This window comes from Hyaena hyaena, unplaced genomic scaffold (genome assembly GCF_003009895.1).
Source record: "Hyaena hyaena isolate Hyena2069 unplaced genomic scaffold, ASM300989v1 scaffold_186, whole genome shotgun sequence".
NCBI classification, from domain to species: domain Eukaryota; kingdom Metazoa; phylum Chordata; class Mammalia; order Carnivora; family Hyaenidae; genus Hyaena; species Hyaena hyaena.
The window spans coordinates 1607560-1633411 of NW_024080818.1; the positions used below are offsets into that span (position 1 = coordinate 1607560).

Below are 25852 nucleotides of genomic sequence, written 5' to 3' on the forward strand. Positions count from 1 at the left end.
TACTTTTTCCAATTGTTCCTTATCTTACTGAAATATTTTGGCTAATGTTTTGGCAACAATACTAAACAGCAATTGTGGTAAAGATGAATATTCTTACCTTGTGCCAACGGAAGCAGAATCTTAAAGGATGAATATGAATTAAAACTCTTTTAATTTTAAATAACAGAAACCAACTAAAGTATGCATAAGCAAAATGGGGGGAATGTATTATATAAAGACAGGGTGTCTCACCATTCAAGGGCAGCAGAAACCATGGGAGTGCTCTCTGTCTATGTCCTGTGTTCCTCTTCATATGTCTGTTTCATTCTTTCTTCTTAGATTTCTCTCCCACTCAGTCACATTGGAGGAAGAAGACGATTTACCCACAGTGACTAAGTTGCATGTTAAAGATCAAACCACAAAGTGTTCTTTTCCTTTAGTCCAAAAAGAAAGGATTCTGACAGTTCCATTCTGGTCCAAATAACCAACGATGAGAAAAGGGCCACATTACAAACATTACTGCTGGAGGCAGAGGTAAGGAGTAAGTACTTAATGACATAATTTTGAGCTGGGTATTTACTCTAAAGGCAAGTCTACTATAGCATACAAAAATACACATGTATAAATAAACATGCATTTCAGGAAGCCACAAAGCACTCAGCTGTGATTTCTTAAAGCACATGAGCTTCTTTAAGATCCTCTGCCTTAGGTTGGTTTCTCTGGAAGCAGAGCCTGAGACAGGGATTGGGATGCATATCAATTACTGAGGGAGTGTGCAAGAAAAACTAGTAAGGGAGAGAGTTCAGCAGAGCTGGGAAGAAACAGTGAGAAAGAATATAGTCTCAGGTAAAGTCCAGCCATAGTCTGATCTACAAGAATCCTTTGCAGAGCTTTCCCTCCCTAAGATGAGAAGGTAGGCTTTTTGTAGCCCCTTAGCCATCAGTCATTGAAGTGGAGTGCCTAGCTTTTTCATCAGGTCAGCTCCCATCAGCTTAGGGCAATTCTTTAGAGAGGGGGCTGTAGCTATGAGCCTTTGCCAGTCAACAGTCACAGAAGCTTGGGGGGGGCGAGGGGGGACACTGAAATAGCATCAACTACACCCTATGTTAATAAACTTCCTATCAAAATGTTGACAACATAAGAAGATATCATGATGTTGCAACACTTAAAAAATACAAGGCAAAAAGAGTTAGTTCTGCAATTAAATCCTTTGCCCTTTTTATGTTTTCCTTTTTCTCAAGTTTGTAATGGTTCGAACTCAGGTTGGAAATCACAGTAGAATCAATTAACAGGTTAACATTTACCAAGCCCCTGTCATGTGACTCACATTGTGCTAAGTGCTGTTAAGAACACAAAGCAACACAAGATGAGGATTCTGTTGTGGATCAGGAGGAAATGGAGGAAGACAAGATTTAAATACACAAATAAGCAGACATAATAGCACTAAACCAAGTTTATCATGTGGGGAGAGTCTTAGAATTAAGTTCCAGGACAATGCTTACTCCATAAGCTTGAGTAATGGTGCTTAATATCTTTTCCCATTTATTGATTAGAGTTTGAAATATTTTCCACCAATGCTAAGGGAAGTTGAAGAGGATAACAATGGTAAATTGTTCTAAATAACATGAAGGCAAGGACTAAAAGACATACAACTATACCATGTTGCTATTGGGCAGACGCTATTACACAGAGATGCAAAGGGAAAACCACAGTCATTTGCCTCTGCATTCATCTCCCTGGTGCAAGTGGGCATTGTTCTGTACCCCGTGGCAAGAGTAGAAACACTGCCAGGGAACAAGTACACAGAGTTGTTAAGGAAACCAGAATGCATCAGCTCAGAGTTATTTACAGAGAACTTTCAGGATGATCACATTCAATAAAATCAACTGTTTCAACACACTTCACTGCTTGACAGTACATCCCAATCACGTATCTATTTTGAAGGGTCCTTCCATCAGCTGCACTTGAGTGCATATGGATTCAAGAGTCAGTGAATGGTGGTCACATCACAAAAGTGTAATTTATGTGTGGCACTTCTGTATTACGTGTTTGATGCTTGTTCACACTTGCCCCAACCATTGTCAAGTTTGTTGGCTTCTGTAATATTGGAACAAGGTGGCTGTTGACTGCCATTGATAGAGAAACATTTCCTCCAAAGCAGCTGTCATCTGTGTTGCCCAATACTGATATAGTGGGACTTGTCTCTTCACATTCTCTCCACTCAACTTTTGAGCTAGATGGTAACACCTGCCTTTGGCCATCATTTTTGTCCTTAATTGTGAATCGGAATTTTTCCACCTACCCAATTCTTTGAAAAAAGTTGCAGGGTCATTTGATTGTTGAGAGAATGAGGATTTTCATAGCCTTTGAGGGATCTTTTGAACCATTTGATGTTTCAGCAGACGAAACTGTGGAGGCTGTCAAGCTGATGATAAAGGTATGTACTTTGTCTCTAAGCCTCTAAGATGTATACTAATTTTAACTGCGCAGTAAGTTTATACTGTGCATGGGGTAGAGCTACTATTAGGTACACTTTCAACAAACAGGGAACTAAAACTATTTGAAAATATTATTTGCTTATGTAACCGTTTGATAAGAATGGAGTAACTATGGAGATGTTAGACAGGAAGCAAACTGAGTCAGTAAATTCTCAGGAAAAAAAAGTTTGACTTCTATTTATGAAATGTGTAGGTTGTACACTGGCCAGATAGTATTATTGCAATTCTTCATAAAATGACAAAAATAGGACATTAACTCTAAACTATATAAATAGAGCATGCCAGTTGTTAGATAGATGACACATTTGGTGAACAAGTAACTGGAATGATCCGAAGGATTTTGGAGGTAGAGAGGACTATAGACAATTTCTGAGCTTCTCATTTTGCATCCAGGGAAGCTGACACTCAGAGAGGCTGACCATCTTACTTACAATTATAGAACCAGAATAATAATTTGGATTCAGTGTCTCTCTTATAAATTTTTAGAAATATCCCCTCTAAAATGGGAAATTAAGACAAATGTTTAGGTCTTGATCATCAGATAGTAGTTAACTTGGAGATGATCATTCCCATCTGCTGAGAAGCATTTATTACTCACAGTCACATGATATTTATAAGATTACTATGATTACTGAAATCTACATCTTCTAATACAGAGGGTCTTAATCTATGTCATGAATGCTTTGGCAGTCTGGTGAAGCCTAATGATTCCTCATAAGGTTTTTAAATGCACACAATAAAATACATACAAAGAAAAGAAAACAAGTTATATTGAAATGCGATTTTCAAACATTAAAAAAACAAATTTGTGGGGTGCCTGCATGGCTCAACTGGTTCAGCGTCTGGCTCTTGATTTCAGCTCAGGCCATGATCTCGGAGTTATGGGATCAAGCCCTGCATCGGACTCCATGATGAGCATGGAGCCTGCTTAAGATTCTCTCTATCTCCTTCTGTCCTTCCCCTGCTCGCATGCATGCATGCTTTCTCAAAATAAAAAATAATAATAAACCTTAAAAAAATACATCAATAGTGACAAGTGGGCTTTTTAAACATTAACAACTTTTAGCAATGTATCTAATAACTCGTAGTTTCAAAGTAGTGGTCAGAATAATATTTTGAAATTTCAGCAACAACTATAATGTGATATGAAAATATCTATAATTTCTATTGGTGACAAAGTCACAGATATAGCCAACTACTGCTTCTTTAGTTTGTTGCCTACACAATTGAAAGAAAAATCTCAGTTTAATTCAGAGTTAATAAAAATAAAATATACTTTATCCCCCACTAAATTCTATCCATAAACTTTTGGGGAGGTCTCTAGACTCCAAGTTAAGAACTCCTGTGTAATACTTCTTCCTCTGTCCAAAATAATTTTATAATTCTCAGTGGGAAAAAAATAATGGAAAAGTAAAGAGATCATATTGCTGGTCTAGTAATGTCGAGATCCATTGTTTTTATAATGTACTACTGACTTTTCAGGATTATTTCCACATTCCTCTCTCTGAAGATGAACAAGGCAGGTGGTATCTGGAGCTGATGTATGCTGGAGCAGCTCTGAAGGACAGCTGGAGACTTGCTGACGTTGGAATATCATTTTGTTCAACTCTCAAATGCTGTGTCAAGGTATGATAATCAGAATAACATTTGTCCAAGATATCTACTTCATTTTGAATAGAGTGTGGATAATTCAACAAAAGTAATTTCATGGCTCAGGAAGAACTCTCCTTGCCTTCTTCTCTTTTCCATTTGTCTAACTGATCTTATACATGATTTCCACTGTAAGGGCAAATAAGGTATGGAGACTGGATAGAGTTCCCCTGGTTTACTCCTTATCTCCCTTCCTTCCTCGCTCGATCCCCTTTGTTGATAACCCAAAACAGCCATCCCAGAACAACCCACTGACCAATATCAGAATAAGGTCAAGGCATAGATCTGAAATATTGATGTGGGAGGAAAATTCAATCACGTACATGGTTCCACAATGGATTAGGGGCAGTGGAGTGAAGAAAGGGAAGAAATTCTCAGTAACGATAAGAATGTAGAGCAGTTTTTATAGCCAACTCCAGCCAGAGTAGCCATACATTAATTATGTGTACATACCCCAGAGATAGCCTTTTCCATTTATAGTGTCCTGAATTAGTGGTGCTTACTTGGAGGTCATGGATTGGCTTTAAGAACTTTACAAAACCTGGGCACCTGGGTGGCTCAGTCGGTTAAGTGTCTGACTTCGGCTCAGGTCATGATATCACAGTTTGTGTGTTCATGCCCTGCATCAGGCCCTGTGCTGACAGCTAGCTCAGAACCTGGAGGCTGCTTCAGATTCTGTATCTCCCTCTCTCTCTGACCCTCCCCTGCTCATGCTGTCTCTCTCTCTCTCTCAGAAATAAATAAAACATTTAAAAATTTTAAAAAATAAAAAGAACTTTACAAAACCGATTATTTGCAAAATAAGCAGAATTATGTACCTGGAGATTTTTCAGAACGGAGGATCCTTAACTTCTGACAACTTCTTAGAGACAGGTGGCCCAAAGAGTTTAAGAGCTGATCTCTAGGGAAGAAATATGATTCAATAATAGTTCTTTACCCCATATGAAAACATGAGCCTCAAAGAACTAAGTAACTAAGTACACATTCTCTGCTAAATGGCGCACTAATTTTCTCACATTTAGCACTTAAAAAATGTTTATGGTAGCCAAAGCTAAATCTTTTTGTTTTTGAATGTTTTATTAAGTGTAGAGTCTATGTTTAAAAAAATACTCTAAAATATTTATTACTAAGTAACACAAACAGTCACAGAAAAAAAGGATTATACGATCCCATTTATATAAACAAAAAATGTATTTATATATGTGTTTTTAAAGTTTATAAGCATTTATTCATGTATTATTGTTATATTCCTGAAGAATAGTTAATTACACAAAAGGTAAATAAAAATAACACTGACTTCTCCTTCTGACACTAAGAAAATTATAGTAAAATACTCTTTTAGGTAGACTAAATTACATCTCATTTTTCTTTTTTCCCATCTAATTTCTTATATGTCTTTAAATATACTTATATACTATGTTTATGTTTTTGGTAATGTACAGGATAAACTCTTTAAAATATCCTGGAAATTTCCCATGCCAATAATGATGTTTGAAACTTTGTTTACTTGTAGATAGTGGTATAAGTTTCTTACTAATATTTGAGCTGGCTGGAAGAACTGGATTGAGCCACAGCTATTTAGGGATATAGATAATATGTGGTAAGAGTATGAATAAAATACTATTATTTAACTCAGCACTGGCTTTATTTTCCTTACTTAAAAAATTCTTACTCTTATTTATTTTTGAGTAGATAATACACTCACATAGATAAAAGATACAAAAAGTATATATACAGTAAAAAGTCTTCCTCCTTCCTCTTGTGCCTAGTTTCCCTCCCTGGATGCAGTCTATTTCATAGTTTTACTTACAAAAATATTTCATAAATTCTGCCAATAAAGCATCATTTATCAGAGTGATGCAAGCTGCCTTCACACTGAACTGGAATCTTTCCCTGGAGTTGAAACTCTTAATGGTAAAAAATAGAGTATAGAGATGAAATGGGTTTCCTCAAGAGAGGCAGAATATAATTATGTATCACAGGACTGGCCAGCACATAGAGTTTAATTAAAAACTCTCAAGTTCAATGGAAATCTTACTGATCTTAATCTTTACCTCCTCCAGGAGAATCACACTTAGAAAATTTCCTTTCACTGGTTTTGGGAGAAAAACAGATTCTTGAATCTGAAAGAAGAGATTTACCAGCAAAAGTCATAAATATTGGTTTTTATCCTTAGTTCCTGTTTAGATTAGATGATAAAACAGGCCTATTTCAAAAGTCTACACTATTTACTGTGTGTGAATAATAACAGTCCAAATGGGTTTACAACAACAAAAATACTTCATGAAAATATCCCATGCCTCAGAGAATGCAGTCAGACCGGTCCTGTGCTGGTTAATCTATCTTAGGTAACACAAGCCTGCATTCTAAGTCATGTTGTTGCTTTATTGGATAATTAGATAGATACAAACTTAAGTAGTACCTTTCATATTTAACTATGCTACTTCACTCAATTAGTTTTACCTTTTGAGAATCTTGGAAAGCTAGAGGCTCTTCATTTATTTTGGTACAACTGAGACATATCAAAGTGAGAAACAAATGCTGTTGCGAAGTTTAAAAACTTGCCAAGTAAACAATTTTCTTTAAAAAAAAAATACAAGTAGGTATTATGTGACATGAAACAAATCCAAAATACTTGTTTTCTTTATTGTGCTTATATTTTTGTGTGAATTACAAGACTTGCTTGTGTGAAAAGAGGGAAAGACTTTAGATTAATTAAGAGGTAATCTCTTCTTAAATACATTTTTTAAATAGTCAATACATTTTCCAGTTTCCTTTCGTATTATGCCTTTTCCTTTAATGGTAACATAGAACCATTTGGAAGAATGAATAGGAGGGGGTGATATGAGAATAGTGGAGGAAGAACATTGCATTAATTTTTCCTTCTTTGGGAAAAAAACTCTTATAGAAGCCACAGACGTATCTTTCATAGCACATATATCCAAGTTTTATTAACACAGGAGTCAGTCCTGCCCATTCATTGCTCCTGTTCTGGTAAACATGCATGAGGCAGTGGAACGGCGTAGATGGTTGGACATGCAGAAATGCTATCACGTTTGCTCCCTTCGCTCTAACCGGCATTGTTGTGGAAACTATTGCTCAAGTTTTGTTCCCTGTTGGCATTCAGTGCTTAGAAGAGCACCTGGCATATAGGAGGCCCTCTGTAAATATGTTGAATAAATACGTTGACAAAGGTCTTGAGAGGTAGAGTGTGAAACTTAACAAGAAGATATATGATTATCATCAGAAACGTCATAGCAAGGTATTGAGATGCATTGCAGGGTTTGGATTCCCTTCTTTACTGTGGCACCTTTCTCTCCTCTCTCCCCTCAAGGCAAGGTGCTCCTGTATCCTTGCCCTATATTTATTTTCTTATCTAGCATCAGGGTTCTTAGCTGCAAGCACCAAAAACAAACCCTGGACAATTTAAGCAGAAAATAAACATATTGAAAGACTACACAGTCTTGACAGGAAGACTGAAGAATCAGGCTCAGAGATCACAGAGCCAAAAACAATGTCTTAATCATGCCCTAGAACTAGTCCAGGAAGGCTCTACCACGACAGCCACCTCTGAGCCCTTGAAGCAGGTCCCGGACACATTAGCAATGCCTCAGATCCTCCACTGCCAGGGAGGATTCCCTGTGTCTGTTTCTTCTCTGCCTTACAGGCTCCTAATTCAAAGAAGGGCTGGACGGGGAGCCCTGACCAGGAGCACTCTAGTCACATGTCCAGGACCCACCTGCAAAGGGGCGAACAAGCAAGTCTTTGACAGGTCACACCTTCTAACATGTGGAGTGGGCTCAGCCTCCCTGACATTCCTTCTGGGTTCCCTGCCTCCTTCTCTCACCATACTTCTACCAACCAAAGGCTGGAATTAAAGCTTAGTTAATCCTTCCTGGCATCCTTGGAATGTTATTTTATGGTGAGAGATTAGATTAATTGTGGTAGTATTGAGTAGATGTCTATTAGACAAGTTGGAGAAGCTTAAAATACTTAGAAGTTCTAAAGTTGATTCAAATTACTATACTTTTAGCTTTTGAAAGGCACTTTTAACATATAAACACCAAAATCCAGGAGACACATAATATGTGACTTTAGATTTTAAATATACTTGATACACACAAAAATGTATAAATATGCTTCTTAAAAATGTAGAATTCACAAATGAGGGGTGGCTGGCTGGCTCAGTTGGAGAAATAAGTGACTTTTGATCTTGGGGTCATGAGTTCGAGCCCCATGTGGGGTATAGAGATCATGTAAATTTTTTTAACATTTTATTTCTGAAAGAGAGAGAGAGAGAGACAGCATGATCAGGGGAGGGTCAGAGAGAGAGGGAAATACAGACTCTGAAGCAGGCTCCAGACTCTGAGCTGTCAGCACAGAGCCCGACGCAGGGCTCGAACCCACGAACCATGAGATCATGACCTGAGCCGAAGTTGGACACTTAACCAACTGAGCCACCCAGGCACCCCTAGAGATGACGTAAATTTCAAAAAAGCTTTTTTAACTTAAAAAAAAGTATAATTTACAAATAAAACATGTTTCTAAAAAATGTATGTCTTTTTAAAGGTAAGCCATGTAAAGAATTTGGTGAAGAAAGATATTTGAATTCAGGGTCCTAGAATCCAAGTGTAACCTCTCCAGGATGATTTTCATACAAAAGAAGTTTATGAGGTTAAGATGTTTATGAAGACATCTCAACCTGAATTCCTTCAGGTCAACAAAAGCAAACATTATTTCCTCTTTTCATCTATTCAGGAATAATTGGGGCAAGTTTCTCCTTTTTTAGTGCTGTGACTCCAGAACAGCAAAATATAAAAAAGCAGAACTTGTAGGAAATGTATAGCAGTATTCAAAACTTGCATTAACTTTTGTTTTCTTTCCATCTGTTTCTAACTTTTCCTATTTTATTGTTAATGCACATGTATGTATTTACAGTGAGTTTGCACTTGGTTTCTTAAGACAAAAATGAAATTATTACCATGAGGTAGATCTACATATTTGTTTTTATTGAAAAGTAAGACATTTTGTCTGTACCTCCTACCAACCATGGTGTCTTGGTTTATTCAAGGGGAAAATCTAATTTTATATATGTTCAACAATGATTTGCGATAGTATTGTTTACTTAATAACACCTGACTGCCTTGCGTACAACTACCAGTGCTTCCTTATTTAGAATATTTGAGGAGGGCCATCATAGAGATAGAGAGATGCCTTTTCTTATGTAGATAAGATGGGTTGGCAAGTTGCTATTAATCGGCACCTACCTGCACCCTCTCCAAATAACCAAAATGAAGAAATATCTCCAATTGGTGTGCCCCATTAGAACTTAAAATGAGTTTTCTCACAAAAATAAGGTTTATAAAATATGGATAAATAGAGTTAAAATAGTACAAAGAGAACTATGTTCAGATACATTATGAATTAAATGGGCTTGGGAAATATCTGGGTGGAAAAAAAAGAACTCAAAAAATAAATTAATTAATTAACAAATTCTGTAGGTGTTAACTTTCTTGCAACTTAATAACCTGGCTTCATTGATAATTAATAATATTTTCTTATTTACACTTTTGATTTTCATCTAAACATTGCCATATATTTTGCAATTCTCGCTTATTACTTGTTTCAGAGCTTTATGTATACCTAGATTATAGATGCTCGCTTATTCATATTATAAGAAGCTTCTTTTTAACTTAATTCTGTAACATTATGTCATTGCTAGTTAGCTCCTAAGAGTGACTTGCACATTGCATATTTAATTTTAAATATAAATTAGCATTGGTACCAAGGGCTAACAAGAAATCAGAGTAATCATAAAAGAAATAAGGAACAGCTATTACCTGAAATGTAATTTTTCTCTCCCCCTCCCATCTTTTTATTCAGTTTTCATAGAATTTCTTCCTACCTATAAATATCACATGGATTAGGTTGGGCTTTAATTCAGCCATAGGAAAGCATAAACGTGGTGAAAGGAAAAGGGTGAATCCTGTGTCCTCTCAATTTTTATTGAGTAGATTTATGAGAAGCTGTTGAGAAAAACTGTTCTAAGCACTTTAGACTCAGGAAGCAGAGGGGCAGAACCTGGTTCTGCTGATTGAGTCGCTGAAATGGCCCCAGATCAAAGCTCTGAAGCCTAAATATTCATCAATCACATTCACTACTCCTTAAAGGCTCTTTCAAAGAGACCTGCATCTTGATTATATTACGCCAATGTGTGACTTGGGAAGAGGGGAATAAATTTAATGTATTATAAGCCTGAATCAGGGAGGGGCTTTTGGGGAATTTGGAAACAAATTTTGATAGGAGAAAGGGGGAGGAGAACAGAGTCTGAAGAAGAGGGCAATGTCTGGCTGGACCCCCCTTGAGAAACCTGGAGGCCTGCTGCCCACTTCTCAGTTTTGCTTAACGCCCCTCTCTGAGAGTCCCATGTTACAGCGGCAGCACTGTGCATTCATATCTGCCAAGCCAACAAGAAGGCTTTGGGGAAAAAAATGATTGTCCTGAATACGATAAAGAGGAAGTAAATTCAATTTCAGTTTTGTTGTTAGAAGAGTGAAAATGTTAATAGTCTTCTCTCCACCCCCTTCACATTTTCCCTGTTTCTTGTGTTTTAGTTTGGGTTTGGTTTGATTCACCTGTTGTTAACAGGAAAATGAATATTTTCCCCAAACTTTCCACCTTAACTCTACTTCAGCTCCATCAGTGCCACTTGCTTTAACTATTTAGATTGCAAAAGATAAAGAAAAAGGAAAATTTTCACTCACATTTAGAACTTCCCTTTTTAAATAGTAAAAATAAATACATGTGGGTTTTTTTAAGTCAAACCATACAGACAATGAAAAGCATAAAATGATAAGCAAAATATCCCCCCAATCTTGAACTTGGTTCCACTCCTTAGAGATAACCTTGTAGAAAGGATTTTTAAAACTGACTGAAGGTTTAGAATCTATAGTATTTCCTTTTTAAATGTTGATTTACTTTGAGAGAAAAGAGAGAGAGGGAGAGAGAGAAAGTGAGAGAGAGAGAGAGCATGAGTGAGTGAGGGGCAGACAGAGAGGGAGAGAGAATCTCAAGCAGGCTCTGCGCTGTCAGTGCAGACCCAACACAGGGCTTGATCCCACAACCGTGAGATCATCACCTGAGCCAAAATCAAGAGTCAGACGCTTGACCAACTGGGCCACTCAGATGCCCTCAAGAATCCACAGTATTTCCAAGTCAATGCATAACATAACGGTGGAGTTGTTTCTCAACTAACACCTCCATAAGTCCAGCTTGGATGCAAATTATCAACATGCCTCTTGTGTATCTGGGTTTGTAGACTAAAAAAAAGTGTCTCAAAGCCCTGCCAAGTCTCCTTTATTCTACTCAAAGCAGGAGGACTCCTTAATATCCTAGGGACAGGAGAATAAGAGTTAGACCAGAAGCCAGGGAACATAACTGGCCTTTGCTCCCATCCTTAGCACCCATGTCATGGAAGTTACAAGCACTCAGAGCCACCTTCCAAAATGTTTTTCCCTTGATTCAACCCCTAGACAGTGTATATTCTTCAGTTTCCTCCTTTTCTTTCCCCTTAGGAAGAAGATAAGCCAACTCTCTATGTGTTCAATGCTGTGACCCAAGAGACAATGCCAATGATGGAGAACATTTCCCTTCTTGGTAAAAAAGTGTCTGATCTGAGAACACTGGTAGCTCTGAGATGTGGCTTTCCCGTGAGTGTCTTCTGTCTCCGGACCCCAAATGGAATGGAGATGTATGACTGCAACACCCTCAGGGACTACCAAACAGACATCGGTACTGCCCACTATATTTGATACCAGATACTTCTCAGCATTAGGGTTCTTTGATACCAGATTTGCAACAAATGGAGGAATTGCTTCCATACTAAAACTTCTGTAACCTCAGTGGGCGTATAAATTATCAATACACCTCTCTGGTGCCTGGGTCTGTAGACTAAGAAAGAAGAAAGTTCTCAGAGCCTTGCCAAGTCTTGTTCTCTTTATTCAAAGTAGGATAACTTGTTAATATCCTCAGGCTAGAAGAGCTAAACTCAGACCAATTTGTATGTTTCTCTTTCAAAATATACTTCAAAAATATATAGAAGGAAGTTCAAGTACACATTCTTTTTTATCTTTTTGACACAAGTGGTAGCATGTGAGCCTTGCAATCTCATTTTGAGATGTTGTTGGTTATATTAATCTTTTCAACAGTGTGAAGCAGATACTGTGCAGGCATTCGTCCCTGATGTACAGATTAGTGAGCTGTCATTCAGCCCTGATGGACAGATTACAACCTTTATTTAAATATTGCACTTCCAGGTGTGACTGCTGTAGCCATACACCATTAAGACAAAATAAAAAACCATCAGATTGTTTTAACTCTATTGGAAAATGGTTCAAACCTTATAGAGATTCTTGCTTGAGGTGATTGAATCTTTGTGATAATTAGCAGAACTTTAGGTAATATTGTGTCGTCACATTTGTTGGAATGGAATTTGACTTCTCTCAATTTATAGTAGGGCTTTGTAAACATCATTGAATTAAGCGGCTTTGCTTTTTGTAACTGTTAAATTTGCATTTACTGTTATTTCTCTTGACTATTGTATTCGCTTATTCTTTCATGTTACTTTTAATTGAGGCTCTCAAAACATTTGACATAATTTATCATCCTGTTTTTGATCAAAGGAAGTGATGTTCTGGGATTTGTCCTCAGCGTACTTCAGAGTTATGCACATACTGGTCTGCATGCTTCGTAAGGGATCAGCCCTGCCCAGAAGATGGTGGAGGCTTATGTAAGGACACACAAGAGGCATTTGTCCCCAAGCAATTTATGATCTAGTTATTTAATGAAACATAGAAGGATATATGAGAAAATTAGGGTGACTGCTCTTCAGGCCCATGGTGTTCAGATTATGATATGACAGTTTACAGCTAGAAGAGAATTTAGAAATGGCTTGGTATGACCTCCAATTTTTACAGATTTAAAGAAAGCAGAAATATTCCAAATGGTTATATGATTTGCTCAGGTTGTGTCAAAGATAATAGCCAGTCCTCCTAAAATGACCCTCTAGGAATGATGGGTTTCAAGTGTCAGGTTAGGGGCTCGAGTATGACCAGGATTCTATGTTCTATGACCACCATTAGAACACAGGGCATAGGAGGAGAGGCAAGGAAAGAAGAGCCTCAAAGCTAAGGGAAGAAAAGTCATTGGTCTGCTTCATATCTTTGTGTAAAGCATCCCTAGCATTCCTCAAGTAGCCAGCCCATCTTTTTTAACTAGAGGGTAAAGGAGTTATGATCAGCCTGTCTTCCAGGTTCTCCCTCCCCTTCCTAGTCAATGGTCAATGAGTTATCCCAGATGCTGTCAAGAGTTGAACACTGACCCCTTTCCAAAGGCTGTGGAAAATCAGAAGGTTTCTGAGAAACAGCCAAGCTCATATTGAAAATCAAGGACTTCAGGGGTGCCTGGGTGGCTCAGTTGGCTAAGCATCCAACTCTTGATCTCAGGTCAGGTCATGATTTCACCATTTGTGAGTTCAAGCCCTGCCTCGGGCTCTGTGCTGATAGCGTGGAAGCTGCTTGGAAGTCTCTCTCCCTCTCTATCTGTCCCTAACCCACTTGTGTTTCTCTCTCTCTCTCTCTCTCTCTCTCTCAAAATAAAGAAATAAACTTAAAAAAAAAAAGAAAAGAAAATCAAGGACTTCAGTAGCTCAATTAGTCTGGATATACTTACTAGCTCATACAGAAATATACAAAAGTACTTCTGCATGCCAAGCATTTATAATAAAGTGGTAAAAATAAAGCATGCACATATACTTAGTTATAATCCAGTAAGTCAGCTCAGTGTAGGCTGAAGGGCTCAAGGGAAGGCATTCTGGAGAATGTTGGGTATGAGCACACAAAGATAATCATCTGAAAGGAAGAAGGGAAGACATTCCAGGCTTCTGAGACAGGAGAAAAACACAAGCCATGGGTCATGAACATGGGCTTAAGGCAGGGAAGACAAATATCAGGAGACTGTTCCAAAGAGTGGAGGAGCCTCGCTGAGACCAAGAGGAAACACAACTGGGGTCAGATTGAGAAGAGTCCTAGGGGTGAGGCAACAGAGCCCAGGCATAATACATTGGCAACTAGAGCCATGTACATTCTGGAACAGAAACATTTTAGTACAAGTTTATCTGGTAGCAAGCAGCATGAAATATAGAAAGGAATGAGGAGAGAAGCAAGATGATATGCCAACAGGCACTTCTGGGAATCCCAGTATTAACCAATTCCACTAGAAACAGAAGAGATGAATCTAAGAAACCCAGGAAGTAGAGACAGGATGTCAGGCTGAATCACATTTAGGAGGGAAGTACCAAGGCTCTGACACTAGCACTGTGGTGGTAAAAGTTGGGAAAAGGAGCTTATGCTTCGGGTCCTGGACTTTAGATATAAAGAACCTCAGAGAGTATGTTTTTTTTCCCTAAAAGTTATGCTGGTAGTTAGTAGCAAAGCTGTTAAGTACATGTAACATCTTCTAATTCTCCTCCAGGACAAATATGGGGTGAGGGCTTAATGATGGGTTGGGTTAGCAGATACTGCTATAGGTGTCCTGCCCTTGGAGTCAGGGGCCAAGTCCTGGGAGAGGTGCTTTCTTTAGAGAGTAAGTACAGAGAGGAACGTGTCAAGGGCCAAGGGCCAGTGGTCAGGACATGCTGAGGTCAGGGCAAATAGACAGAAGATGAGTCAGAAAATGAGACATGCAAAGTTGTCAGAAGTGGGAGGAGAATTGGGACTTTGCATTGTCACAGATGACAAGGAAGAAACTGTTTTCAGGATGCTGGTAAAAGGCCAGAGACAATGTCTGAGAAAAACCTGTTGACTTGGCTTAAAGGTTATTAGTAAGCTCAGAGCAGTTTTAAAAAGTGGATGGAGACAGAAAGATTACAGGGATTAAAAAAAAAGATAAGTAATTAGGAGATAAAGGACATTTTTGGTGGTAGAATATTTAATGATTCACCTATTAAGAATTTGCCAAAGCTAAACATCCTCTAATATTTGTGATTTTGTTACTTGAGGCTTATTGGCACATCATATAGGTACAACACACACCCACACCCACTTTTTCTTGTATCCATTTTTATGGGACATTTATATGTTCATTTTAGCCTCATTTCTAGTTCTTTTTTTAAAGCAGTTAAAAAAATTTTTTTTAATGTTTTATTTCTTTCTGAGAGAGAGAGAGAGAGAGAGAGACATGTGAGCAGGGGAGGGTCAGAGAGAGAGGGAGACACAGAATCTGAAGCAGGCTCCAGGCTCTGAGCTAGCTGTCAGCACAGAGCCCGATGTGGAGCTCGAACCCACGAACAGTGAGATCATGACCTGAGCCGAAGTAGGATGCTCAACCAACTGAGCCACCCAGGCGCCCCTCTAGTTTTTTTTTTTAATTTTTAAAAATATTTATTTGTTATTGAGAGAGAGACAGACAGACAGAGAAAGAGAGACAGAGTGTGAGCAGGAGAGAGGCAGAGAGAGGGAGACAGAATCTGAAGCAGGCTCCAGACTCCAAGCTGTCTGCACGGAGCCCAATGTGGGGCTTGAACTCATGAACCTCAAGATCATGACCTGAGCCGAAGTCAGAGGCTTAGCTGACTAAGCCACCCTGGCGCCCCAAGCCTCACTGCTAGTTCTTAAACCTCTATCCTGGCTTTTGCCTTCCTCTTGCTTATCTATGTACTTGTCTGCTAGTCACTCTGTCTATAGTTTCTATATGCTTCTAAACTGACATTAATCCTTTCTGGAACAAGTGTGCCTCACAAATAAGTGAATGAAGGAATGCCTTTTCTTTACAGAGTGATGCCACTGGTACTTTTCACTATAAATGCCTTGTGGCATGTATTCATGGCCAGACTGAGCACGTCATATCTCAGAGACTATTCCAGGAGCAAGTCCTATCAAATCAGACCCCGAAATCTCAGCTGGTTCAAAGGCCCGCCTACCGGCCCTTAGGCCCCTTGCAGACCTACCATGCTATTTTAATTACTTTTATAAATGAGAAAACTGAGGCTCAAAGAAGTTAAGTGACCAGCTCAAGGTCATACTGCTAATAAATTATAATCACACACTTCGGATTGGGTTCTTTTCAACAATTTACACTGCCAACTCAGAATGCTTTTATTGATACCTACTTTTATTCATGCTCTTTAAGTTCTGATCAATGTTTTGTTTTGTTTTCCGCTTGGGGAAGCCCACGATAGAGAAATGACTTCCATATTCAGGAGGAAACATCTCAAATCAGATAGGCAGATATTGACCTCAAAGTATGCACGAGGAATCCAGAAACTTGGGATACAGGGACTATATGGGGAGGAGTTAGAGACAATTCCCTAGAGCAGGACTGTTGCTCATACCTGCTTTCATGAATGGCTGGGCACGGGGATGGGTTTGCAAGTAGAGAGTGAGTAGATCCAGGTTTTATAAGTATATACAATTTGGGGGGGGGGGGAGTCTTCTTTGAAAAAAATTCAAAATTAAGAATAGAGGATTAGAAAACTCATGTATGAGAGGCCTTGAAGCTTAAGTCTCATTAGTTTGCCTTTCATTTACAACATAGCATATTTCAAGTAAATTTCTATTTTCCAACAGAATTCTTAAACTTATGAAGAAATCTAATATGTGACAAAAGAAGCATTACAACCAACTGAGACGGAAGGATTATCCAATAACTGGTGCTGGTTAACTTGCTTAGAAGTTCTCTGGATATTCAAAAGTTGAGCATTAAGAGAAAAACCTTTGTTTTTGTTACCTTTGTTCCTTTAGAAATGAGGACTGCTTCATTGCAAGGAACTAAAATTAATAGTTATAACACCTGTAACAATTGTTCCCAGATAGGGAATTAAAGCAGAATAAAATGCAGGGCTTGATGGAGGTGCCCTACCTGCTGATGAGGGTTTACAGCATATACCCTTCTTTGTAGTTTTCAGAATCAGGGTTTGTCAATGGTGGACAGGTTGAACAAGGAAGAGCTGAGATCTTAAGGCTAGACAACCACTTAGGAAAGGACAGATGAGCCGGGAAGAGGGAAGTTAGTCTCAAATAAGTCACCCTGGTGGGATCCCTGGGATAGGTAGACAGATCAGTCTGCAACTGATTCAGGAAGGCAGAGGTTGACCTTAGAGTGACCCAGCAGGGTTCTGGTGGGTGAACCATAGCAGAGCATCAAGGTAGTGAATGAATGAATAAATAAATGACATAAGAGGTGACAAACCAGACATGCCAGTTGTTGACATCAGAGGCTCTGACAACACATAACAGAAATCTAACCTCAGAGATGGGGTTCAGAGTAGGAACTTCAGCTCCAGGCTCAGAGAGCAGATGAACCTCAGTTCTAAAACCCAAAAGTAGAGTAGGATACTGGCACTCATGTTCTGGGGCACAAGGTGGGGGCTTGGTCAGGAGGAATAAGGCAAGTTACTAGAACTGGGACAATATCTGAGCAGGATAAACAGGAATGTCAACTTCCCACCTGAACTACAGGCTTAACATATTCTCTTTTACTGGAATTAAGATTATTCTCTGGGCCTAGAGCTTGGCTGACTCTTCAAATGGAAGCTGTGTGGCCTCAGCTGTGGAGGATCAAGGAGACTGGGGTACAGTGCCAAGCAAGCTTTCCAATGCTTATCTGTGGGTAATATTTTTTTTTAAGAGAGAGGGAGAGCACAAGCTGAGGAGAGGGGCAAAGGGAGAGAGAGTCTCAAGCAGGCTCCACACTCAGCACAGAGCCTGATGCGGGGCACGATCCCATGATCCTGGAATCATGACTGAAGCCAAAATCAAGAGTTGGATGTCCTACCAACTGAGCCACCCAGGCACTCCATGGGCAATTTTTATAGTAAACTACAAACATAGCAAATCACTTAAGTCAGGAGATGAAATAAATGTACTTGGAACAGTGTTTAAAGTCCCTTGTTTCCAGTGCTATCCATAGGAATCAAACCTTTAAATAAGAAAGTTTAAGTACAGCAAGAAGCTTTAGAGCAACTAAATCTATTGCATCAAGGATAATAAACACTTGCAAGTATTTATTATAAACTTACTATGTATCTGGACCTGAGGGTATGTATGGATAAGCCAAGTCATGCATATATCCCCAGTTCCTACTGCCAAGGCCATCGTATTGATTCAAAAGTAGTCAGCCAATCTACAGATTATCCAATGACATCAGCTATCACAACTGAGTCAATTAAATTCTTGTTTAGAGACAAAGATAACATAGAGGACAGGAATGTAGGCACAGAAGCCAGATTGCCTACCTACAATTCCTGATTGCATTTCTTACTGCGTATGTAAAACCTGGGCAGGTTACTTAATCCCACATGCCTCAGTTTCCTTAGCTGTCAAATGGAGAGAATAATACAACTCACACTTAGGATTGTTGTAAATTTTAAATTCACTTATTCATGTAAAGTACTTAGAATAGAGTGCAGCATATAATAAAGCACTCAATGAATATTAGCTATTCATATTCAATATATTATTACTATTAAATATGCCTAGTCTTGTGTGTTCAAATTGGGAAATATAGAGAGATAAAACTGGTTGTCAGTGTGGGCACAGAAAACGCACAGTGTCATGATGTAAGGTTCAGTCATGGCAAAGCAATGTTGCCTGCATACCTCAGTTATGGCAGGACAAACTGTAAGAAGGCAGGGCAGCCTGTTAGCAGAGAAAGGGAGGAAACACAAAGACATATAGAGGGCTTGAGAGAGAGAGATCCTGGAGCTCATGGGAGAGATGGGGAATGGCCCATCTTGAGTACCTTTGTTCCTAATGCACAGCAGATCTGGCCATTGACTCAGTACAATAAACCCCATTTTTGTGAGGGCCTCCTTGCAACCCAAAAGCATAACTAGAACAGAACCCAGGGACTGAATGAGACATAATGCTTGGGCTCAGAGAGTTCTCTGTTAGGGTCTATAAACTGGGAATTCCAAAGCAGAAATGTATTTTTAATAATAAAGAGTTTCAACATACATTATGGTAACCAGTTGAACAATCTTTGTATTTGTTTGGAGCGGTGAGATAATGACATAATTAAGAAGGGCTTCCTGGAGGAGGTGATTCCAGGGTTGCATCATACACTGTTGGTAGGAGGGTGTGGTTAAGCAGTCACAAGAATTCAGACAGCAAAAGGAGAAGCTCCAAGGTCAGAAATAGCCTCTTGTGCACACAGAAGTGCAGCAGAGCCTACTGGGCTACAAAGGGCTAGGAGGGCAGCACGTGGCCAAAATGGATTTGGGGAGTAGGGGAGAATTTCATTCAACAAATATTTACTGATCATCCACATAAGGCACCAGTGAGGAAACTGAGCATAGAGCTGTGAGCTACGGTAGCAAGATTCCCAGCCTCTGGAAGCTGGCAGTTCAGTGGGAAAGGCAAGCTTCACTAAGCAAACAGAAAAAGAGTGAATTTCGAATAGAAAGAAGAACTAACGTAAAAGGAAAACAGGATGTGCAAGTCGGGAGTTATGTGGTAATGTGGTAGGGGTGGGGGTGGAGCTCTTTCAGAGGGTTAGACACAAGAGGAGAGGACATTTGAGCAGAGACCTGAATAAAGAGATGAGGGGGCTGGTGGGAGCTTCCGGAAAGATTTCAGTGAAAGATCATCTAGGCCTGAAATAGGGTGGAGCTGGAGAGATGGAGGCAAGGAAATGGTTCTTAAAGGGAAGGACAAAGAGTAACTCCTAAATGTCTAGCTGAGGGAGGTAACAAGGAAGGCACAGTGGTGCCACAAACTAAGCCACAATGCAGGAGGAAGAGGAGGTTGAGGAAAGATGAGTTGTCTTTCAGAACAGTGGGTTTTAGCACACTCTCTAAAAGATGCCAGTGTCACCAGCAGCGGGACTCTGCAGCTGGAGCAGAGGCCTGGTGTGGAGATTTGGACTTGGGAATGAATGCCATGTGGGTGGTCGGTGAAGCAAAGAGCATCACTGAGACTGCTGTAGTCAGCCAATACATGCTCAGTGAGCACTTCTCAAGTGCCAGGCTATGTGGTAAGTCTTAAAATTTAAAAAGTCTTTCTTTTTAGTGAGGATGTGAAAAAAAAAATATCCAAACAAGAAAAAGGATTTTAAGTACTGATGATAGGAGCTATGAAAAAGTTAAAATAAGGTCACAGGATAAAGACTAAAGAAGTGGGGGGAGGGGAGGGAAAAGGCAAGGGTGACCAAGAGGGTTCTCTGTGAGGACACGATGCTTGAATTGAAAACTGAATAAGGACACTATCCTGTGAAAATCTGGATGAAGACCCTTGGAAGCAAAAGAAATGATAAGTCTTCAGGCCTTGAGATGGGAGTGGACTTGGTGTGTCTGAAGGACACGTGAAAGGTCAGAGTGGCTGGGACAGAGTGAGTGAGGACAGGTCAGATAGGAAGGAGATTGGGTTTTATCCTGGGGGAATGTATAGAGAAAGAAAAGAAGGCTGAGAAAAGAAGATTCCTGAAAAACACCAGCCTGAAGGACAAAGGGAATGTGGTGCCAAGAAGGGTAGACCAAGAGAGGGTAGACTTTTGAGGAGCATGTGATAAATTCTCCAGCAGCAGGGTGACTGGCTGGCCCAATCAGCTGAGTGTGTGACACTTGATTTCAGCTCAGACCATGATCCCAGGGTCTTGGAATCAGGCTGCATGCTGAATGTGGACTCACTTGGGATTCTCTCTCTCTCTTCCTCTGCCCCTCATCCCTATTTGCACTTGCTCTCTTTCTCTCTCTCTCTATATATAAAATTCTCAGGATGCCTGGGTGGCTCAGTTGGTTAAGCTTACAGCTTCAGCTCAGGCCATAATCTCGCGGTCCATGAGTTCGAGCCCCGCATCGGGCTCTGTGCTGACAGCTCAGAGCCTGGAGCCTACTTCAGATTCTGTGTCTCCCTCTCTCTCTGCCTCTCCTCGCTCATGCTCACTCTGTCTCTCAAAAATAAATAAACATTAAAAAAAAATAAAAACAGAATTCTCCAGTAGCAATGAACACATTACTTTCACGTTCATAATACAGAATATCCATTTTGTGAAGGATAAAATGAAAGGATCATTCAACTCCATCCACAGCCTGCTTGTAAACTAAAGGCCCAGAAAGCCCATTTGTCCTGTCAGCTTCTTCAGTTTCCTTTTCCAACACAACTGGCTTTAGTTTACATGGTGATGTATAATTTTTTAAATGTTTATTTATTTTTGGGAGAGAGAAAAAGAGTATAAGCAGGGCACAGGCAGAGAGAGAAGAAGGACACAGAACCCAAAGCAGGCTCCAGGCTCTGAGCTGTTAGCAGAGAGCCCAAAGTGGGGCTTGAACTCATGAACCATGAGATCATGACCTGAGCTGAAGACGGATGCTTAACCCAATGGGCCACCCAGGCGCCCCCACTTGGTGATGTATATATCAACGTCCACAGGACTGTTTTAAGATAGGTGCAAATAAGTATTTCAGCATTATATGCAATTGCTGTGGAGCTGAGAAAATGGATGTGCACAGAAGTTAAATGGCTTTTCCAAGTCACTGCAGGCCTAAGCTAAATATAGCATTCCTGTCTACTTATTCCAAGGTTACTTTTCGATTTGCATCTAGCTTGTGCCTCTATTTGGGGAAAGCTATCCTCAGAAGTTTTATGAATTTATCGCCGAACCACAGTGATAGACTGGGACCATTAACAACTGCCTCTCTTGATTCACAGGCACAACACTTCGTTTGGACGTCTGGGATGGATGGAAGGAATTTCTGATGGGTTGTCTTCTGGGACAAAAACTTAAAGTCCAACGCTATTTATCAGCTGAAGGACCTGTACTCAAGTATGGAGATAAAGCAAATGCTAAATTAAGAAATTTTTTCTGAACTTGCATAGGACCTTGAGTCAGCAATTCACCCTACAGCTGGGTTGCTGCACCATGCCAGTCCCACTTAGCATGTATCAACCTGAAATTATTATTGAGATATTTGCTGGAAAAAGATAGCAGGGATGTCACCAAAGCTGACAGCCCTTGGTGATGGATTGCATTCAGGTAGACTTTCTTCAGGAAACACTATTTAAATAAGTGATGTCAGTTTGGTTTGGAAATCAGACTTTTAAAAGCACTTTGAAAGCCCATCAGAATAAGTACCTTCCCACCTTCATATTCCATTATTCCAAAAAGCACGTATTGCTAGTTGATTAGCTGAAAACATTGGCTGCCTCTTCCTAAGCTCCCAAGGAATGTTTCAAACTGCTTTTAATACAAACCTGTGTACTTTGTCATACATGAACACATGTGGCTGGGGCAGTGGATGGTAGGCTCAGAGAAGCAGGTGGTCATTTTAATGTACCTCTGCAGTCAGCAGCTTCTCATAAGTGTAAGTTGCATCACTCTTTAGGTTTTAATCCAGTGGTATTTTAGGACAGGGCCCCCTCCTGGTGATTAAATCATGCTTTACAGAAGCCTACACACCCCGCAAGAGCTCTGAGGGCTCTAAGGAGTGACAGATTAGAAAACAGCTTCTGCGATTTTATATAATATTCAACATTCTAAATTAATTTCTATTTAGGGATAGTGATATTTCCTCTTTTTCGTGTTCTAAATCCAAAGAAATGGCTGTGTTGCATTGTTACTTTTAATAGTGCATATTTATTGAGTACTTTGTAACAAGACACTGTGTTACATGTATTACCTAATTTTATACTTACAACAATTTTATGAGGTAGATATTCTTTTATCATCAGTCACACATCAAGCCAGGGCATAACTGGATATGGAATCCCAACAATTTAATTCTAATGCTCAGATGCTCATTCCACTTGACTTAATCTTTAAATAAAATCTAAGGAGGGTGAGCAGTGGGGGCATGGCTGTGTGCCGGCATTAGACCCCATCCCCAATGTATGCCTATGCACATGGCCCAGCTGACCTACGTGGGCCCACATGCTCACTCCATTCCAGGCCTTATCGGCTCTGGTGATGGGTTACCAGCCTACAATTTCCCTGCCCACACTATCTGTAGTTCTCATCATGCTGAAACACACACACACACACACACACACACACACACACACACACACACAGGAAGAGGATAGACAGAGGCACACAGGGGAGGAGAGGAAAAAGAGAAGGAAAAAAAAAGACATCTCAGCTCAGAGACTATACATGATCAGGCTAAAAAGCTCCTTTTATTCTGCCATCCAACCAGCAATTATCTATTGAGCATGTACCATGCAAGATCCTAGGAATATAGCAATAAACTAGATATGATCCCTGCCTTCAGCAATCTTACAGATCAGTAAAGGAAACAATAAACAAGTAACAGTGTGTGTTGGTGGTATAATGGTGAGCATAGCTGCCATCCAAGAAACAAATCACCAATTCCTGGAGAAGCAGAATTGCAAAATGATTATGGACACGAATTCCAGTGTCCTTCTGCCTAGGTTCACAGCCCTACTCGCTAAGTGTTAATGTGTAAACTTGGACAAGTTATATAGTCATCCTGTGCTGGTTTCCTCTTTGAGAAATAGGGAATAATAACTGCATCTGTCTCACAGAGCTGTTTGTGAGATTGCATGACCCAGTAAATCATCGGAATTTAGAAGGCTGGCTGGCACATGGTAAACAGCACATACATTTTAGTTGCTGTTGCCATTACCATTCAGTGTGGAAGGGTCATGGAATGGACATGGTGCAAGATGATATGGGAATGTATACTATGGACAACTAACTACACTTAGGGCATCAGGTACAGTATCCTGAGAAAGGCAACTGGGATCTGAAGGTTGATACTTAGGCAAATGGAAGGGAGAAAAAAAAGGATATTCCAAAATAGATGGAACCACACAAACAAAGTCCTGGGGCAAGAGAAAAGAATCAAAGAACTGAAACAAATTCCACACAGGAGATCGTAAAGCGAGAGGGAGCTAGTCACTGAGGCTAGAAGGATAAGGAGAGACCAGCTCTTGCAGGCACCTGTAGGAACATAAAGGAACTTGGGGTTTATCTTTTCAGTGCTGGGAAGACATTGAAGGTAGAAAAAAGCCATGATGAGCCCTGCATTTTAGAACATTGCTCAGGTTGCAGTGTGAGGAATAGAGGCACAGGGACATAGTCAAGAAGTAACAGTGGCCTGAACGAAGCTTATGATAGCAGAGGTGGGGTTAAGAAAACAGACTGTGAAGGGGCGCCTGGGTGGCTCAGTTGGTTGAGCGTCCAACTTCGGCCCAGGTCATGATCTCACGGTTCGTGGGTTCAATCACGGTTCGTGGGTTCAAACCCCACGTTGGGCTCTGTGCTGACAGCTAGCTCAGAGCCTGGTGCCCGTTTCGGATTCTGGAGCCTGTTTCAGATTCTGTTACTCCCTCTCTCTCTGACCCTCCCCTGCTCACGCTGTCTCTCTCTCTCTCTCTCAGAAATAAATGAGACATTAAAAAAAAAATTTAAAGCAGACTGTGAAAAGATACATTTAGAAGATGGAATCAGTTAGTCTAGGTAACAAAAGTGCCTCTAGCTCCTGCAACATCAGTGCTAAGGAAGAAAGCAAAAGCCAGTTAGTCCACCCAAAAGGAGCTCTTCTCCCCAACATAAGAAAACTGATCACATTCAGAGATGCTGATTTGCACTAATGAATTTCGAAAAAAATGGATGTGTGAACCAAAATGCTACCGTATTAATGCATAACTCTAATTAGTTGTAATCTAACTGCTACAGTTATAATCTAACTGTGCGTTCTAGAAACTCACATGTTCTGGGTAGGTCATCTTCCTTGTACAGGAAAATTATACATGGAGCTGCATACACGTCAAAATATGGTGTGGTGATCATGTAATCAGAGACAAGAGGGTCCGTTGTTTTTGGATGCAGAAGGTTTTGGATGATACCAGGCAAGCTTGCTTCCATCTCTATTATGGGGTCCGACAGCCCTACCCCAGTATATCCTGGACAATACTTAGTGGGACTCTGTCTAGGTTTGCCTCCCTAATTCTTATGTCTCTGAGCAGCCTCCACCTTATGCCTTATGGGGTATTGGGGGGATAATAGGAAGGCCAGTGTAGCTCTAGGACAGTGACAGGGAAGGGGGTTGTGGAAGTGGGGCAGGAGAGTGGACCAGAGGCCATATTGTAAGAAGCCTTGTAGGTCAAGGTGAGGAGTTAGGATTGAAATTGCAATTGGAAGCTACTGGAAAGTATGGAACAGAGGATAAACTATCTCCAGTTTGGGGAATAAAAAGGTCACCGAACACTGTGTAAGGAAAAGCCCACAGGGAACATGAAGGGGGGTGGGGGGAGACCAGTTAGGAGACTATGGCAATGGGGCTGGGGGAGGCGCGACCTAGTGGTTTAAATCAGAATAGCAGTAGAGACTTTGAGAAGCCAGAAAATAAGGGCCAATGAAAAAAAAGACAAAACAAACAAACATATAAATTCATATTTCTAAAATGTGCTGGATTTCTTCCAGGACTTTCCCAACTAATATGAAGCTTGCTATTTTCCCTGAGCCTTTGAGTTTCATAAGAAAGAAAACCACCTCAAGGAAACCACTTTGAATTATTTGCCTGTACCGTAAGTGGGATAATGGGCATAAGCAGGATCTGGGCAGTTTAAGCTGTATATTACCATACATCTTTCCTGAGAACATTTTATGTAAAAGTTAGGAAGAAATAAACATTTGAACTAGCATATTTTTTTTTTTTTTTACAAATAGTTCCCCTTGAACTAGCATATTTTTGAAACTACATTATCAGT

General features: G+C 40.0%; 1 protein-coding gene and 1 long non-coding RNA gene across 2 annotated transcripts in view; one reads left to right on the forward strand and one right to left on the reverse strand.

Moving 5' to 3' along the window:
* Positions 1 to 237: 237 nt before the first annotated feature.
* Positions 238 to 25852, reverse strand: part of LOC120237639 — a 37521-nt gene continuing 11906 nt past the window's right edge. The window contains exons 3-4 of the long non-coding RNA XR_005530002.1: positions 4946 to 5028; positions 238 to 450 (exon numbers count right to left, since the gene is read on the reverse strand). This is a non-coding gene — a long non-coding RNA (uncharacterized LOC120237639). The remainder of the gene's footprint in view (positions 451 to 4945; positions 5029 to 25852) is intronic.
* ANKUB1 (ankyrin repeat and ubiquitin domain containing 1) overlaps positions 2327 to 25852 on the forward strand; it is a 28656-nt gene continuing 5130 nt past the window's right edge. Inside the window, exons 1-4 of the mRNA XM_039241025.1 lie at positions 2327 to 2416; positions 3960 to 4103; positions 11702 to 11918; positions 21830 to 21944. Of these exons, the coding sequence (XP_039096956.1) occupies positions 2327 to 2416; positions 3960 to 4103; positions 11702 to 11918; positions 21830 to 21944 (566 nt within the window). The remainder of the gene's footprint in view (positions 2417 to 3959; positions 4104 to 11701; positions 11919 to 21829; positions 21945 to 25852) is intronic.